At 41.5% G+C, this 18,978-nt stretch overlaps 1 protein-coding gene across 6 annotated transcripts in view; it reads right to left on the reverse strand.

Moving 5' to 3' along the window:
• The window catches only part of IQCK (IQ motif containing K), a 124,832-nt gene that overhangs the window by 88,814 nt on the left and 17,040 nt on the right, over positions 1-18,978 (reverse strand). For all 6 annotated transcript variants that reach the window (XM_042970938.1, XM_007087296.3, XM_007087294.3 and 3 more), the window contains exons 5-6: positions 4,159-4,211; positions 3,946-4,023 (exon numbers count right to left, since the gene is read on the reverse strand). In XM_042970938.1, the coding sequence (XP_042826872.1) occupies positions 3,946-4,023; positions 4,159-4,211 (131 nt within the window). The remainder of the gene's footprint in view (positions 1-3,945; positions 4,024-4,158; positions 4,212-18,978) is intronic.

The following is an 18,978-nucleotide window of genomic DNA, read 5'->3' on the forward strand; positions in this document are numbered from 1 at the left end:
TCATGTTCTTAACCTCAGCCCAGAACTGCTGGAAGTGCTAGTTTATATTTTGCTTCCTTTAGAAAACTTTGACAAAGTCTACCCTCAAAATTCATCTTCCTCCAATCTGTACCCTTAAGCCCTACTCAAAATGCCCATTTATTTTGCCCCCAACAATCCCCATATTTGCCCAAGACCAACCTTACTTCGTTTGCAACTTCCGGCTCCTTTCAGTTTTGGGACCTACATCTTAATGTTGGCACTAAGATTAAATGAGATAATATGTGTAAAAGTGCTTAGCAGAGGAATGGCGAAATTATACTATTTACTACTTCAAGTATACTCTTTATTAATAGTATAACATAATTATATTATTTATTTGAACACAGTATTTCTTCTGCTCTATGGATGAGGTCTCAACTCTGGGTATATATTAGAATCACCCAGGAAGCTATTAAAAAACAAACAAACAAACAAACAAACAAACCAATACATGGACTATACCCTGAATTAAGAGGTCTGATTTAATAGGTCTTGGGGAAGCCAGGCAACAAAACTCCCCAAATGACTTTAACGTGCAGCCAGGGTAGAAAACCACTGGATTAGGTCAGAGGTTCTCAGCCAGAGGCTATTTTGTTGTCTCCCTGCCCACTTGATCCCTCATGCCCCTGATATTTGCTAGTGTCTGGAGATATTCTTGATGGTGATGGCTTTAGGGAGGTGCTATTGGCATCTAGTAGGTGGAGGCCAGAGAAGCTGCTGAACATTCCACAATGCACAGGCCAGCCCCGCATCAGAGAATTATCTGGTGCTAAATGTCGATAGTGCTAAGGTTCAAAAAACCTGGATTAGATATTGTTTCCAGCTCCTGCGCTCATTCTCTTTAAGAACATTGGTTCTTACTTATCTCTCTGACTCTTCTGGTATCTTTGAGAAGGATACAAGACCTGAGTCCTTCCCTCTCAAGACCAAATGTGGGCACCAACCAGCTTGGCTGCTGCCCCAACTGGGCTGGCTCCAGGCCTGTCAGGAGGGTCTGTGAATGGTCTTGTGCTTCCCCATTTCCCTTCAGTGCTTTAGCCTCTGTATTAGAACACTTGCTACAGAAACTATACTTAGTTGTAAATATGTCTCTCTTACTCCCAAAGCCAGAGCCCATATTTTATTCATCTCTATTTATTCCACAATACCAGGCTCTGTGCATTGCACTTGGTAGGTGTTCAATAAAATACTTATTGCATCAAAGTAGATTAATATAATTTAAAGTTTTATCACACTTCTTGGCATCTCTTTGAAAGGTTACAGAAATAGAGGATACAAATGCCAGTTAGGAGAGAGCTCTTGTATTTCTGTTCTTGTGGAGTTAAAGTCAAATGGTCAGTTTTGCTCTTTCTTAGTGTATTTATATGAGTTGCCAGAGGAAGTGAGCAACCATTTTAAATTAAGATTTATTTAAAAAAAAATTTTAATGTTTATTTTTGACAGAGAGAGAGAGACAGAATGCGAGCGGGGGGGGGGGGGGGGGGGCGGGCAGAGAAAGAAGGAGACACAGACTCTGACGCAGGCTCCAGCCTCTGAGCTGTCAGCACAGACCCTGATGCGAGGTTCGAGTCCACGAACCGTGAGATCATGACCTGAGCCAAAGTCAGACACTTAACCGACTGAGCCACCCAAGCACCCCAGAAGATATTTTTATAATAAATAACTAGGGATTTGAGAGGACTCTTATTTAGAGAAGTTCTCATATCTTTAAGATTCTTTTTCATTGGTTATCAGAAGTGAGAAAATGCTTCATTTTCAAGGCAAAGCAATAACTTGGAGAATGATACTGAAAAAACCTTGTCTTAGAAAAATATATGCAAACTCTTCCACTTATTAATCATTTATACTCAATACATTATGGGCCTTCCATTTTCATAGTGGGCAAAATTAGGCACAGGTTTGGAAGCTAATTAAAAAAACACGGTTTTCCAAGATCATTCATTCTCCTTTCAATGTTTTGCTAGTCTCAGATTTTTATTTTTATTTTTATTTTAATGTTTATTTACTTTTGAAGAAGACAGACAGCACAAGTGGGGGAGGGGCAGAGAGAGAGGGAGAGAGAATCTGAAGCAGGCTCTGGGCTCTGAGCTGTCAGCACAGAGTCCAACATGGGGCTGGAACCTACAAGCCGTGAGATCATGACCAGAGCCTAAGTCAGATGCTTAACCAACCAAGCCACCCAGGCGCCCCTGATTTTTAAAAAACTGATAACGGGTGCCCCGCTGGCTCAGTTGGTACAGCATATGACTCTTGATTTCAGGGTTGTGAGTTTGAGTCCTTTGTTGGGTGCAGAGAGTACTTTTTCTTAAATTAAAAAAAAAATTTTTTTTTTTACATTTATTTATTTTTGAGAGACAGAGAGAGACAGCGTGAGCAGGGGAGGAGCAGAGAGAGAGGGAGACAGAATCAGAAGCAGGCTCCAGGCTCCAAGCTGTCAGCACTGAGCCAAAGCGGGGCTCAAACTCACAGACTGAGATCATGACCTGAGCCGAAGTCGGACGCTTTGACTGACTGAGCCACCCAGGCGCCCCCAGAGAGTACTTAAAAAAAATCTTTTAAAACCCTGGTAAAATCTGGGGTATATTTAATTCTCCAAATTAAGAAAGTCAGTCAAGAGTCTATTCAACTTGGCATTCTCAAGAAGGGCATATCTAAACAAACAAACAAAAAAAGTGATATTCGAAGGCTAAAGGTCTAATTTAAGGTCTTTCATTCTGTTTAATATGAGGTTTTACAGGCCTTGCTTAATTTTCTAATGCCCTGGTTTCCTTACATTGTTTTCACAAAGGGCTGGCATGAAAACATTTCAAAGCAACAAGTTAAATATACATCATTTTCTCTAAATTGACCTTTCTTCCACCTATGATCTAAAATAGTGGACCACTGCTTAAATGTCATCTTTCAGGTGAGATCCTTCCTGACCACCTTATGCAAAATTAAGCCCCTTCGATATTCTGCATTCCCCCTCTCTGCTTTCTTTTTCCCTATAGAACTTACTTGTTCATTGTCTGTCATCCCCCACTAGGATATAAATTCCATAAAGGCAAGGAAGGTGCTTTACCTCCAGCACCTAGAATGATGTTTGGTGCATTGTAGTACTCAATAAATACTTATTGTATGAATGAGTGAATTATGCAAATCTAGAGATGAAATATACTATAACACCATCAAAGGCAGGAATTAGGTGTGATTGAATCAACAGGGCTAGATCTCAAAAGCATGTATTTGAGAGCAAACAAAAGCAAGTTGCAAAATAATGCATGCATTTCCTCATCTGCAAAATAGGGCTGGTAATGGCATTGTTATCAGGATCAAGTTAGTTCATTAGTGTTAAATGCTGAGAACAATGATATAAGCACTCAATAAATGTTATTTGCCATTATCATCATTACATTGATGAGAAATCACTCACAGCAAATAGTACTACTAATTTTATATGATATAATCTAATTTTACATGGTTAACCAACCTTAAGAGCTCTGGAAGGACTATAGACTAAACTGATTACTTTTGTGAGGAGAGAAGAACTCATATGATGGTCAAGGAGAATTTTAAATTTATCTGTCATGTTCTAATATTTTAAACGTAGAATAGATTAGTCCTATTTCTTGAGACATAATAACCTTGAGGGGGGCAGGGAAGAAGGGAGGAAGAGAGAAAGAGTGAGGAGAGAGAATGGAGAGATGAATTACTTAGGATAAGAATTTTTTAACTTTTCTGATTTATTTCTGAAGTGCTTCTAGAATAATCACCACAGATAGGATGCTCTTAGCCTGGACTGAAAATAGCTAGAGACAAGAACCACGAATAAAACTCACCTGGAGTCCTGGATGGATTACATGAGTTAGTTGGATTGGAGAAAACTATCATTAACACAATCTTAAAATAGGAATAAATTATTTGAGGCCTTGTGTTGGTACTTACTGATGCTTCAGCCACTGCTCCACAAATGGAATGGAGAAGAATTCCGTGAAAGACTCCCCTATCCTCTTTGGATTTTGACTGGTAACGATGCCATATTTTGATTGACAAGAAAACAATAAGCAAAAATTCAAGTCAATTGTTGCTATTCTGCTTGCAAATGAACACTATTGAATCCTTAGGGTCATTGAATATTCAAACACATGCAAAACTTACTTGTATAACCACTCAGTCAGAAAATCACAGGCAATGAATTTGGTTCTTTTTCTCTAAAGAGAAAAAAGAGAAGAGAGAATTAAATTATACTCTTTGTCCACATGTCTGAGTAGGACAAAGGAAGAGAGGTTAATTGATTTTTTGGGTTAGATGAAATATGCATGAGTCTTTTATGAGGTTTATAAGTACATCAACAAACAGTAGCTTGGGGTGATGTAAAGAATTCTGAAGACTTTTCTCCAGTCATCTTTATTTTTTTGTTATTGTTTTTAATTTTTTTAATGTTTATTTATTTTTGAGAGAGAGACAGAGTGCAAGCAGGGGAAGGGCAGAGAGAGAGAGGCACAGAATCTGAAACAGGCTCCAGGCTCTAAGCTGTCAGCACAGAGCCTGACGTGGTGTTGGAACCCATGAACTGTGAGATCGTGCCTGAGCTGAAGTCAGAAGCTTAACCAACTGAGCCACCTAGGCACCCCTCTCCAGTCATCCTTGGATTAGCACATTTTCTGATAGCAGGGACTAATAAAAGACAGTGCACATAGTAGGAGGCTTACTACATGCTTTTGGAATTGTCACAGAAGGATTTTATTTAAATCTGGAACTTGATTCTGAGTAACTGTACTTACTGCTTTCTCCCAGTCCACTGGAACCCTCACAACAGCACTACTTCGGGTCTGGGTACCATCTTGCAATGTGGAAGCCAAGCATGCAGGTGCCATTGGCCAGTGTGGCTGACCCTGCCAGTTGTCCACCCAACAGTGGCTCCAGGTCTACACTTCTCCCACCCGGTTCTGTGCCTCAGGAGGCTGACTTTATGGTTCACTTCCACCAGGCTCCCTTACTCACTAGGTGGGTCCAGCCAGTGGGAGGTACCAGCAGGAGATCCGAGACAGGGAGGATAGACAGGGTGTAGTGGATTGAACTGTGTGTCCTCCTCGACCCAAATTCATACGTTTAACTCCTAACTCCCAGAACTTCAGAATGTGACTGTATTTGGAAATAGGATCATTACAAATATAATTAGTTGTGTCCAGCCACTCCTGAAGGGCACAGCAACTCCAAAGAAAATGAATAAATTTGGGGTAATATAGCAAGTAAGAAGGGAGATGCTATTGGCTAAACCATCAATGGCAGATTTCTAATGACATTGTACTAGACCCTAGATCCTGCTATACCCAAATTCCAAAGCCCAAATTCCCTGGACCTTTCAGGTACATGAGCCACTATATTCATTTTTTTTTTTTAATGCTTATTTATTTTTTCAGAGAGAGAGAGAGAGAGAGAGTGAGCGAGCATAAGTGGGGGAGGGGAAGAGAGAGAGGGAGACAGAATCCTAAGCAGGCTCCAAGCTCTGAGCTGTCAGTACACAGCCTGATGCAGGGCTCAAACTCACAGACTGTGAGATCATTACCTGAGCCAAAGTCAGGCGCTTAACTGACTGAGCCACTCAGGCATCCCTAGTCTCTGTTTGATTAAGCCAGTTTGTATTGGGTTGTTTATTGCTTACAACAGGAAAAGTTTTAACTCCTATTCCTTTTTTTCTCCAATCAGCTAACCCCCACTTGTCCTTATAGATGCCTCCAGGAAGACTTTCTGACCATTCTCACCCTCCTCAGCTTAAACTCCCCAGCCCCCCACCCCCAGTTCCTCATTTGCCACTCTGTCATAGCACCTCAGACATAACCATAACACAATACTTGCCCACATGTCTATCTTCCCCACTTAACTATAAACTTCTTGAGGACAAGGCACATGTCTCTTTTCTTTATATTCTTAGTGCTTAATTGAGTGCCTTGCATGGAGTAGGTGATCAATGGGTGATAAGTAAATGAATGAATGAATTCACCATTCAACTCTCAAACATCAAAGCAAGAAAGAGCTTATTTACAAGAATTCTGACATCTTTTTTTAAAAGTTTATTTATTTATTTTAAGAGTGCATGCAAACGGGAGAGGGGCAGAGAGAGACGGAGAAAAAAGAGAATCCCAAGCAGGCTCGGCACTGTTAGTTCAGAGTCTGATGTGGGGCTTGATCTCACAAACGGCGAGATCATGACCTGAGCTGAAGTCAGACGCTTGACCTACTGAGCCACCCAGGCGCCCCAAGAATTCTGATATTTAAAACTAGCAACTGCTTGGGGCGCCTGGGTGGCTCAGTCAGTTGAACGTCCAACTTCGGCTCAAGTCATGATCTCAGTGTTCGTGGGTTTGAGCTCCACATCAGGTTCTATGCTGACCGTTCAGAGCCTGGGGCCTGTTTCAGATTCTGTGTCTCCCTCTTTCTCTGCCCCTCCCCTGATCACACTTTGTCTCTGTCTCAAAAATAAATAAACATTAAAAAAAAAACCCAACTAGGGATTGCTAATATAATTCTGGATAGTTTCTCTTCATTTTCTTCTCCTAATATTTTATCATGAAAATGTTTCTTCTTTTTTTTTCTTTTTTTCCCCCGTTCACTTCAAAATAGCCAACTCAGCTTTATAATCTTAGATAAGGTCGAAAAAAAAAACTGCTGTGAAATTGATTCTCACCAAAAAGGAAAGTGCTGCTTAAAATTTTTTACTGAAAGCTTTACTATAGCCATTAGTCCATAAAACAGAGCAGTTCCCGAGTCGCTGGAGATTGTTTGCAGTCTTCTACCTCCTTGCTGATAGCCTTTTATTAAAAAATTGAAACACTGCTGGCCAGGGTAATAAAATTAAATGTACTGGAGCATGTAACAGGGTTTTCTAAGTCTGCCTTGCAACAGTAGGGTTGCCTTCAAAAAGCCATCTTTAACCCAACTAAGAAAATACTTGTACAACAATGCAAATATGTATCTAGCATGGATTGCCGTATAATTTAAACAATTCAGCAATTGTAAGATGGCAGTGTCTCTTTTTTTTCCCGTCCATAAAAGATGCATTGTTCCCTTGGCATTTACTGCAGTGTTTGGTGGTAAAGATTCCTTCTACCAAGGGAATGCAGTTTGACTTACTCTATTAAATAGACTTTTAAAATAGCCCAGTGGTCTGATGTATGAAGGTCATGCAGACAGATTTAATCACTTTTGATGCAAAGAAATAAAATGGAAGAAATTGTGTTTTCCTTCTGATCTGAGCAAGTGTGGACGTGCCGTGCATACTCAGACACGTGGAACAGTGAGGATATTGTTCAGCTGTTGTTTAGTTTAAAAATTATCTGCCAGGGAGCTGAAAGAGAGAAGGGAGAGCAAATGAAAAGTTGTGGTGAGTGAAGAGATAAGAGAGGAAGTAATAGAGAGAAAAATTAAAGAGTGAGATTAAGAAAGTGTGGGCACCCAGGGTTTACGTAATGCGGACAAACATACTGAGTTCATGATTGTTAAAGGGTGAGTATGTGCAAGTTTCAGCAAGCAGAGGAAACAGTTAAGACAACCTCAAACAAGGTTAAAAAGCATTTTTTTTTTAAAATTTTTTTAACGTTTATTTATTTTTGATACAGAGAGAGACAGAGCATGAACGGGGGAGGGGCAGAGAGAGAGGGAGACACAGAATCGGAAACAGGCTCCAGGCTCTGAGCCATCAGCCCAGAGGCTGACGCGGGGCTCGAACTCACGGACCGCGAGATCGTGACCTGAGCTGAAGTCGGACGCCCAACCGACTGAGCCACCCAGGCGCCCCTAAAAAGCAATTTTTAAAAATCCAGAATTAAAAGGAAAAAGACTAAATGACAAAGGATAAGACATCATCATGTCATCATGAGTTTGCAACTTACTTTAAAATGCACCCAAAAAACAAGGTAGATGGATAGACGGATGGACTGATGGATTGGTGGACAGATATGCAACCAAGCCAATAAAGCAAAATGGTAACTGTAGAATCTAGGTGGTAAATATGTGGATGTTCCCTCTGAAATTCTTTCACTGTTCTATATTGCTGGAAAAATTTTGTAATAAAATTCGGGGGTGGAAAACATCATCATAAAAGACTGAAACCCCAAAGAGAGAAAAGGCAGAAATTGGAGTTCAACCCAGACAGTACCTTGCCCCGATATTCATGTTGGGTACGGCCATAAGAAGCAGACTAGAAGTGCAGAGACTAGAAAGAGAAACTACTTGCATTGGAAAGTCACTGAATCTGCATCCGGTAATGAACGTAATTCCACCCCAGAAAGGTCAAAAGCACATGCTGTGAGGTTAGTGCACTGAAGTGTGGCTTGCTATGGCATTGTGTTTGTTGAGATTCTTTGGGTTTGCAAGGTTTAGAAATCTGTTCGGGTTACCTTGGTTCCTGGGTATTTTTTACAAATCAGTTTAGGATAGATTTTGCCGCAGCAAACAACCCCTAAATCTGAGAAGCTTATATCAACAATGGCTTTTTTTTTTCACTCATGTTACATGAACATTTCAATCAGCTATAGCTCCCTGCTCCACGTTGCCTTTACTCTGGGATTCAGGCTGACGAGCTTCTCTCTAAAATAGCGCTAGTTATCACATTAAGTGAAAACGACATGGTGAACCATGCTTTGACTCTTAGAGTGTGTATTTGGAAATGACATATGTCACGTTCACACATTGCTTTGACCAAAGCAGTCACATGGTCAAGCCTCCCTTAGAGAGAGGCCACAAATATTTTTTAACATGAGTATAGTCTCGCACACGGGGTTAGTGTAAAGGCAGAAGGTGTGGAAGGAAAATGGGAATTCCTCTGATTGGGGGCAGGTCTCAGGGAGAAGTGGACCAGGGTCCATGGCTGTTCAGGGCGCAGGTCTGGCTAATCACAGTAGCCTCATCTACTTATAGCTTTGTGGCTCAACAACAGTTCTGGTTCTCAATCTACGTGGGACTCAGCCCTGTGGCATCGCTACTCCCCAGAAGGAAGAATCTGATTGGATTGGTAAGATACTACTCAGAATGGGCCATCCTGTTGGGCAGAGCAATTGTACCAGATCATTTCATAGCCACTTGGCATTCTCAAGTGGCTGCCCATAGGGTGTGACACTTATTCTTGGCTCAATCACTTGTAGCCAGGGTAATGGGGACATGGACAAAGCAGGGACAGAGGGCTGAAGTTAAGGCTGTCGGTGTGGCATGCACTTAGAATGTCATAGCCTCCTTTCCCTCATAGCTATTCTCTACAATAAACTTCCAGATGCCTGAGAACCAGCCCCCCAAGACAAAAGTGATAACTGATGCTAGAAACGAGCACTCACTTGGACTACAGCCAGATGCCAAAATACTTACCACAGCAAACTTCAAACAGAAGTTACATTTTCCCCGACTGCATTAGAATTTCATTAAAGAAAAATAATACTTCACAAAAGAACTTAAAAATACACACTCATGGGGCACCTGGGTGGCTCGGTTGGTTAAGTGTCTGACTTCGGCTCAGGTCATGATCTCACAGTTTGTGGGTTCAAGCCCTGTATCAGGCCCTGTGCTGACAGCTCAGAGCCTGGAGCCTGCTTCGGATTCTGTGTCTTCCTCTCTCTCTGCCCCTCCCCAGCTCACGCTCTCTCTCTGTCTCTCACAAATGAATAAATGTTAAAAAAATTAAAAAAAAATACACTCATAACACAAAGTATAGACCAAGACTTTCAGCACGGGCCACGTGCTCATTTCTAAAAGTGTTCTGAAATAAAAGGAGTAACGCTAAAATAATTCTACCACACCTTTCCTGTGACAAATCTATTTTTTCCACTCCTTAGAAAAGTTTTTCAAACAAAAGTGGACGGTATTTCTAATTCCCTTATTGGTCAAGGCCAGGAAACAGAGTTTCTTCCTTCACTGACTGTACTTTTTAAAAGATATTTGGGTATTTTATTAAAAAAATAAAAGACTACAATAAATGACTGTAAGATAGCACAGGACTCTAAGAAGAAATAGATTTGTTTTACTGAATTATTCATAGTAGCAAATTTTAGTGTCATGAGATCATCAAATGACTTATCAGGAGTTAGAAATAGTTTCCTGATACTAACTTTTGTTTACAATAGTCTTCATTGTAATGGAATTTGATGAGCAACCAAAGCAAAAGGGAAAATTTTATGCCGTGTGGGATAGGATAGGAAAAGAGGCAGAAAGTCTTATCACCTCTATCCAGACCCTGCATTTAATCCATATTTAAAGCTGAGATAAGATTTATTTTCAGGCATCATTTTAGTCATGCAGAAAACTCCTGATTTCTTTCTAAATTATGCACAGTGCATTGTTCCGGTTTAGTCCTGTTCAGTAAACATTTACTGAGGACCTACTATGTGCCAAGCCTGTGTTAAACATAAGAGATAAAGAAATGAGTAAGCTATGGCTGCACTGTGGTTATTAATTCAACATCCAGCAGCCAACCTCCGGCTGGAGGTTGCTGTGATGAGTATGGAGGATTAAGTCCATCTCCAGCTCCAGGTATGAATCCCGATTAGGCAGTCCAGATAAGCCCACCCCACCTGCCACCTAGACCTAAACCTGGTCCACATTTATCCTGGCCCGAGGGATTTGCTGAATGGAGAATGGGTGCATAATCAATTTCAGACTGATAAGGTATGAGGGGAGATGTGCTGGGGCTTCTGGGAAATCATTTCCTTTCCTTTTCTTTTCTTTTCTTTTCTTTTTAATGTTTATTTTGAGACAGAGAGAGACAGAGTGAGAGTGGGGGAGGGGAAAAGAGAGAGGGAGACACAGAATCCAAAGCAGGCTCCAGGCTCTGGAGCTGTCAGCACAGAGCCCGATGCAGGGATTAAACCCACAAACTGCGAGATCATGACCTGAACCGAAGTCAGACGCTCAACTGACTGAGCCACCCAGGTGCCCCAGGTTGCTGTAGTTGCGGGGGCAAAGCCTAGGCCAGTGGCAGTACCTGTTTGGCCACTCTGAGGGAAGCCAGCCTGAGGATAAAACCAACTTTGCAAGAGGCCACCCAGAGAGGCAGAAGAGAACCAAGTCTCTGGTTTTATCATTGAGTTCTCAATCAAACCCATCCTGAAATCTTCCTTCTTTACCTCAGAACCTTTTAGTTTCCTGAACCAAAGAATCCCCTTCATTATTTAAGACAGTTTCCTGCTGTTCGCAGCAAAATGAGTCCTAGCCAAGATAGCTGCCCAGTATCCTTTCTGCCTTCTTTGGTAACAGCACCTTGAGTTCCTTTTGGGGATCTGTCTTTCCCCAATTCTAAAGCTATGTGCACTGGGTTAGGGATCCTTCACTTTGCCCAACAGCCCACTGCCCACTAAATTCCCCTAGTTCCATGGATTGATTCCAAAGTAGGTCATTGACCTGAGTCAGTTCAATTAGAAACTCAGGAAGAGACTTTCTCTTTCTAAGGCATGAGACATAGGCTAGTGTCACAAGGCAGGGACCATTTGAGGGTGGAGCCACGCCAGAGGAAACTGAATCAAGAGATGGAGAGGGAACCAAATCGTGAAGACATCATCTGGGTCCCCAGATCAAGCTGTGGAAGATCTCCCCATGGGAGAGGACATATATAAACAAACAAACAAACAATCTTTTTCACTGAAGTCGGTTCAAATGGGGTTTTCTGTCATGTGAGGGACTGGCCCCCAGAGTTAACTAGCAGATACGGGAATAGCAAGTTCTGCATACTTAACACATCCAGCTGGAACAAACTCTTTGAGTTCATCATACTTTTTACTGCTGACAATATAAACTTTTATAAAAAATTGCTTATAGCAAAAATTATTAATTTAATTATTAACCAAAATATTTTCAGAGCTGCATTGGAAAGAAATCCCAAGTGAAGTTTATAATAGCCACTAAGCCAGCTCTGTTCAGTATATCTGTCCAGTTATGTTCTTATTAAGTTCTCGCCTCTCATGTTCCAATTAAGCTAATCCAAAGGCAGGGCTAGATGTCAGTGGATCACCAAGAACATGGAGCCAAATGTAATGTCTAATCTTAAGATGATATTTACATGTCTCAAACTTAATTTGCCACTAGAATACAACCCAATTCATGACAGAATAGGAATGGTATTATGGCCTTTTAATCAATGTTCAGTCTAAGAAAAATGCTGAAGTTCTATCTTAACAATTGCATAGTTGATTTTCTTTTCACCTCTTCCAAATCACATAGACTCTGGGCTGCCCAGGGATCCCAGGGAAGGCAGCTATAAATATAAATAGAAGATCAGGAAGGTCAATGTCAACAAAGATGCAGCAAGGAACAGGCAAGTCTTCATGAAAATTCTACAAAGACCTGTCTTGGTATAAAAATTATTTGCAACCTAACTTCACAGTTATGCCTCCAAGAGATCAAGGGGTCTCTTGCACTCCCTTCAAGACCTGCTCTCTGCTCAGAGAAGATGGAAAAATTGATCAGGACCTATGCAAAAGGAAGCTTCTGGCAGAGGCTCTGAAAATCAGGGCTTTCTTAATCCATCTCACTATCCCCGTCTGAAACTGGGTTTATTCTTTCTTCACTTTCAACCTGGACCCATGTCTCCTCCCTCTGTTTTCTCACTTGCTGCCAGCTGCCTCTCTTCCTGAATCCCTCAAGCACAATCTTGAAAGACAATGGCTACCCCCTACTGAACACTCACCTTGTGCTAAGTGCCATACACAGAACATCTTAATCCTCCCAAAAACCCTGGTGAGGTGGGTACTATGGTTATCACCCTCCCCATTTAACAAATAAGAAAACTGAGACCCTTAGAGTTTTAGAGTTTAAGGAAACTTCCCAGATGCCCAGAGCTAGCAAAACTTGGAGGAGGGAGGGCACCTGGGTGGCTCAGTCAGTTAAGCATCCGACTTTGGCTCAGGTCATGATTTCACAGTCTGTGAGTTCGAGCCCTGTGTTGGGCTCTGTGCTGACAGCTCAGAGCCTGGAGCCTGCTTCAGATTCTGTGTCTCTCTCTCTCTCTTTGCCCCTTCCCCGCTCACACTCGGGTCTCTCTCTCTCTCTCTCTTTCTCTCAAAAGATGAATAAATGTTAAAAAAACATTTTTTTTTAAAGTTGGAGGAGGGGATTCAAGCCCACCCTTTTGATTCCAGCAACCCTACCTTACCTTTCCTTACTGTATTCTCAGAGCCCTCCACATGTCTGAGTTTAACCTCCCACTACTCTTTAACTCCCCACATGGCCAGTCTCAACCCACCTCTTCCTTACATACTGCCCTCATTCTTAGTTTTCCATTCCGGGCCTAAGGAACATTTTTCCAATTCAATTTTGTTCTTATTTTATTGCTACTTTTCACTGTAGCTGTGCCAGTCACTGAGCTGAACACATTATCTTATTTAAACTCTCTTAATATGAATATTATCATTATATGTAATAATGATATGTATATCATTATGTATATTATAATAATATATATATTATCATTACTATTTCTATTTCACAGAGGAGTACACTGAGGCTTAGAAGGTTAAAATTACAAGGTCCCAGTGCTAGCCAGGTCCAAAGTCACCTACCTAGAAAGAGGTAGAACTGGGCTCTCAATTCAGGTAAGCATAGCTCCAAACTCTATGCTTAATCATTAAGCTTCCCTTACACTGCCTCCCACATAACAACAGCAGCAGCTACTACTACAAAAATCTGGGTGTTTTTAGGATTTCAGAACAAGAGTTGGTAAACTTTCTTAAATGGCCAGGTATACATATCAGGCTTGTGTTACAACTATTCAACTTGGCTACAGTGAAAGAGTGCAAAAGTGCACTTTTAGTGCAAAAGTGGCCATAGACAAAAATGTAAAGGAGTGGGTGTGGCTGTGTTCCAATAAAATTTCAGTTACAAAAAGAGGTAGCTGGCCCTACAGGCCATAATTTGCAGACCTCTGCTTTAGAACATTATCAATCACTGATAGATGCTTTTTCATGCAGAAGCATGGAAAAATCCATAGTACTTGATTTCTGACCCAGAAATCTGATTTCAAGAAAGCTCGTTTTCACCCATTTCCTGGACAGCCCTTTTATTATTCTAAGGGATTAACAGTTTAAACATCTTTTGGCTCTGGAAGTAGTTTATGACTTGGGTTTTCTTGTTCCTAAAAAGTAGCAGGAGAAATGCAGCTCTCTAAACAACCAAGAGGGCCAAAAGAATCAATTGAACCTTATTTTCACTTTTTAAAAAAGGGTTTCCAATCCTTTAGACATTAATTCTCAAGAGTATTTTGGGATACCTTGCAGTCTTTCTTTCTTTTTCGGTCACTATGGCTGTGATTCTAGCAGCTTCTTCAGCATTGGAGGGCCCTTAATAGTGCATTCTCAGGTTCTGAGCTCACCATATTATTTCCAAGGGTTATGTTTAGATTTTTACAAATATATATTACTTTTTAAATGCGCTAGTATTTTTAGAACGATGAGGAAAATCCATCCTTGGCCATCTGTAATACCCAGAAATTAGTAACAAGGATACCACCTTCCATTTATTCAAGCAACAACTGGTCACTCAGCAGGGACCATGGGGAATAACATTCCTTTTACAGACTCGCTATTTTCTAGGCATCATGTTAATCATGTTAACAACAGTTAATATGCATTGAATGTTGTCACTCTGCCAGGCACTCTTCTAAATTTTACTTAGCTCATTTATCCTCATGACAACTACGTATTATTAGGTTACTATTCTTATTATTCCCATTTTACAGATTAGGAAACAGGGGCACAGAAAGGTTAAATACCTTGTCCAAAGTCACTTACTAGTAGATGGTCAGAGTCAGAATTTGAACTCAGTTGGACTCCAGAACTTGCTCTTTCACACATTACCTCATTTAACCCTGTCCATAAGCCCACCAGTGGTTTACAAATGAGGGGAGGAGGGAGTTGCAGACAAGTAACTTCCCTGAAGTCACTAGGCTAGAGCCAGAAGTCAAACCTGCCACCTGCTGCCAAATCCATACTATTTCTAATACAGTATATGAGGTGAATTGCAAAAAGGGCCACCATTCTTCACCCCTTCCTGGATCCACAACCTTTGCAGTGTAGTTTTAAAGCTCTTCCCATCAAGAGGTGGAGTCTATTTTCTTACTCTCTGAATCTGAGCTGGCCTTGTGACTTGCTTTGGCCAAGGTAATGCCGTAAAAGTAGCAATGTGCCAGTTCCAAACCTCATCAGGCTCAAGAGGCCTTGAGAACTTCTACTTGAACCCTCGCACCCCTGCCCAGCTACAATGTGAACTCTCCAGGGTTAATTTAATGGAAGCCGAGTGACCAAGTTGAACAGAGGTGATACATCCCAGCTAAGGCCTTCCTAGACCCAGCCTGCCCACAGACACAAGAATGGCCCCAACCAAGGCCAGAAGAACCTCCCAGCTGAGCCCAGCCCAATTGCTTTCTTGCAGGAGAATGAACTAAATAAACTGTTGTTTTATGCCACTAATTTTTGAGGTAGTGTGTTATGTAGCAAAAAATCAACAGATGCTGTGTATAATAAATGAAATGCAATTTATAGCCAAATGCTCTCCCTATTTAGCAGACAGTCAAGACTGCTACGACAGCCCCCTGGCATAGAGCCATGCCCCTGAAAGCAAGAGGACAAAGCTTCAGAGCAGAAAAGGAAAATCCTGTCACAAAGCCACTGCCCTTTATTTTATAAGGCAACCATGGGGTCACCCTCAGGTCAGAGCCTGTTGACTTTCTTTCTAAAGCCTTGTCTTTTGAGGATGACTTTGATTTTTAGAAACAAAAGCAACTCCTAGCCAAGTTTGGGAATGAAGTGATCAATGCTGCCATTGTTAAAAAGAAGAAAGAAAAGAAGCATGACTATCAAGTTATAATAAGATTTTCTTGTATGGTTTACAAACTGGATCGGACAGCAATTCCAAGAGCCTCAGAGCGAAGTATTTTCAACACTAACAGCCTTATTGGCATTCAGCAGTCCCCTCCTTATCCACAGAGGATAGGTTCCAAGACCTCAGTGGATGCCTGAAACTGCCGTGAGTACCAAACCCTGCATGTAGTATGTTTTCCCCGTATATACATACCTATGACAAACTTAATTTATAAATTAGGCACAATAAGACAACAACAATTTCAACAATGTTTTTTTAAGTTTATTTATTTATTTTGAGAGAGACAGAGAGAGCAAGCTGGGGAGGGAGGGGGCAGAGACAGAGAGGTGGGGGGAGAGAGAGAGAATCCCAAGCAGGCTCTCGCTGTCAGTACAAAACCTGATGTGGGGCTTGAACTCACGAACCGTGAGATAATGACCTGAGCCAAAACCAAGAATCAGACGCTTAACTGACTGAGCCACCCAGGCGCCCCCATGGGTACTTCTTGAACCTCTGTTTCCTTATCCATAAAAGAGGGACAATAAAACCACCCATTCAAAGGGTTACTGTAAGTAACAATGCGATCACAATGTGAAATAATGCCTGGCATATGGAAAGTACTCTACAAATGATTGCCATCAATCACCATTGATTAATCACTTAGAAGGTAACTGTTGGGTAATGGTAGATGATTAAGAAATAGCTCTTAACTTAGAGCCGTATGTCATATTTAGGTACTAACTTCCAAAATGTGAAATTGGGATCTGCTATCTGGACCCACTGCTATCTGAATGCTGTGACATTCAATCAAATGTAATAAGATCAGGTAAAAACCCAGTTTCCTCTACTGAAAATCTATCCAAGCAATAAAGATGAAGTACTGATACACGTACAACACAGATGAACCTCACAAACACTGTACTAAATGAAATAAGCCAGATGTAAAAGACCATATTATGTGATTCTAGTTATTTGAAATGTTCAGAAAAGGTAAATCTATGGAGATAAAAAGTAGATTTGCTGTTGCTTGGGGGTAGGGGTGGAAATGAAGAGTAACCAGAAATAGCCACTAGAGATTGGGGTGGGGAGAGGTTATGGAAATGTTCTAAAATTAGATTGTGGCGATGGCTGCACAACTCTAAATGTGGTTCAGTTAAAATGAGTGGACTTTTTAAAATCCTTTTTTTAGAGGCACCCAGGTGGCTCAATCAGTCGAGCATCTGACTCTTGATTTTGGCTCAGGTCATGATCTTGCGGTTGTGGGATTGAGCCCTGCATCGGGCTCTGCACTGACAGCATGGAGCCTGCTTGGGATTCTCTCTCCCTCCTCTCTGCCCCTCTCCCCTACTTTCACTTGCTCTCCTATCTCCATTTAACATACAAACACAGGTGGGGTCTTTTTTTCATGGTTTTAATATATATTGATTTTTCCAGGAAAGCAACCACCACATATACTTAGGGAAAAGTGTACTTTGTTCTATTCAGAACCTAAGAGTTTCTCACCATTTCAGAAAAATCCGAACACCATGGGCAATATCACTTACAGTATCTGAATGACTGATACATCGTGTGTGATGCAGTCTGCCTTTTTGCAGCTATCATATTCATGGTGATTCTTTTTTTTTTTTAATGTTTTTATTTATTTTTGAGACAGGGAGAGACAGAGCACGAGCAGGGGAGGGGCAGAGAGAGAGGGAGACACAGAATCAGAAGCAGGCTCCAGGCTCTGAGCTGTCAGCACAGAGCCCAACGCGGGGCTCGAACTCACGAACTGTGAGATCATGACCTGAGCTGAGGTCGGACACTCGACCGACTGAGCCACCCAGGAGCCCCTGATTCTATGTATATGTATGAGCAAGTCACTACTCATATCTTCTAGTATAGTTTTACCTGAGATTTTAAAAAATTAAAAAATATTACATATGTTGTAAATGGTTTCCATTTTCTTTCTCCTTTATGCTATAGTCTGCTATAGTATAAACAGCCACTATATATATGTGTGTGTGTGTGTGTGTATATATATACATATATATGTGTGTATACATATACACACACACACACACATATATATATGTTTGAAATTATTGCACAGATAGATGCAATAGATTATTAGCTAATGAGCACCTAATGAATCATGCATGGTAGGTCCATGCCCCTTATGCCCCTTTGCAATGTGACTTTGCTAATTTTTCTAGAAGGAGTCTATTTCTCACCTACTTATGGGTTGCCATGTGAGTTGCTGGCTTTGTGAATTGCTTTGACCAATGGAACGTGGTAGAAGGGTTGCTGTTGGAGTTCCAGAGCCCAGCCTCACATTTCTGCCTTTGCCCTCTTGGAAATGTCCTGAAACCACCAGGCTGTAAAGAAGCAGGGCTGGCCTGCTACAGGATAAGAGCCATGAGGAGGAGAACTGAAGTGCCTAGCCAACACCAGCACTGAGGCCCCAGCCATGTGCCTGACACCAGCTTGGACCTCCCAGCCCTTCCCAGTCACCTGCTGAAAGCAGTCACATGAGTGAGTCGAGGTGAGACCAAGAGAAGAACATTCAGCCCACAGAAATATTAAATCAATGTGTTAAGACGTGCAGTTTCCAGGTAGTTTGTTATAAACAACACACACAGCAGGGGCACCCAGGTGGCTCAGCTGGTTAAGCATCTGACTCTTGATCTTGGCTCAGGTCATGATCTCATGGTTTGTGAGTTTGAGCCCCACATCTGGCTCTGCAATAAGACTGCGGAGCCTGCTTGGGATTCTCTCTCTTCTTCTCTCTCTCTCTGCCCCCTCCCAGTTCACATGCACTCTCTCTCTCTCTTTCTCTCAAAATTATCTAAGCATTTCAAGATATGAAAAGGCTCTTTACAATGTGACAAGGGGGCACAGGGCCCAACAACACAGAGAACATTGTGCTGATGAGTTCCCACTGCTCCTAAAATAAAACCCACACTTTTTACTGGCTTATATGATGTGGCCACTGTAGAGCGGCCATCTTACCTCCCACCTCATTGGTTTGCTCTGCTCCCCCCATACTGGCTTCCTTTTTGTCCCTGGAAGAGGTGACTGAATTTGGCAGTACTGGGTCATTAAGAAAGCTTAAGAAGAGTTGTGCTGGAGGATTTCAGGGTCAAAGCACCACAAGTAAAAGAG

This window comes from Panthera tigris, chromosome E3 (genome assembly GCF_018350195.1).
Source record: "Panthera tigris isolate Pti1 chromosome E3, P.tigris_Pti1_mat1.1, whole genome shotgun sequence".
Taxonomy (NCBI): Eukaryota; Metazoa; Chordata; class Mammalia; order Carnivora; family Felidae; genus Panthera; species Panthera tigris.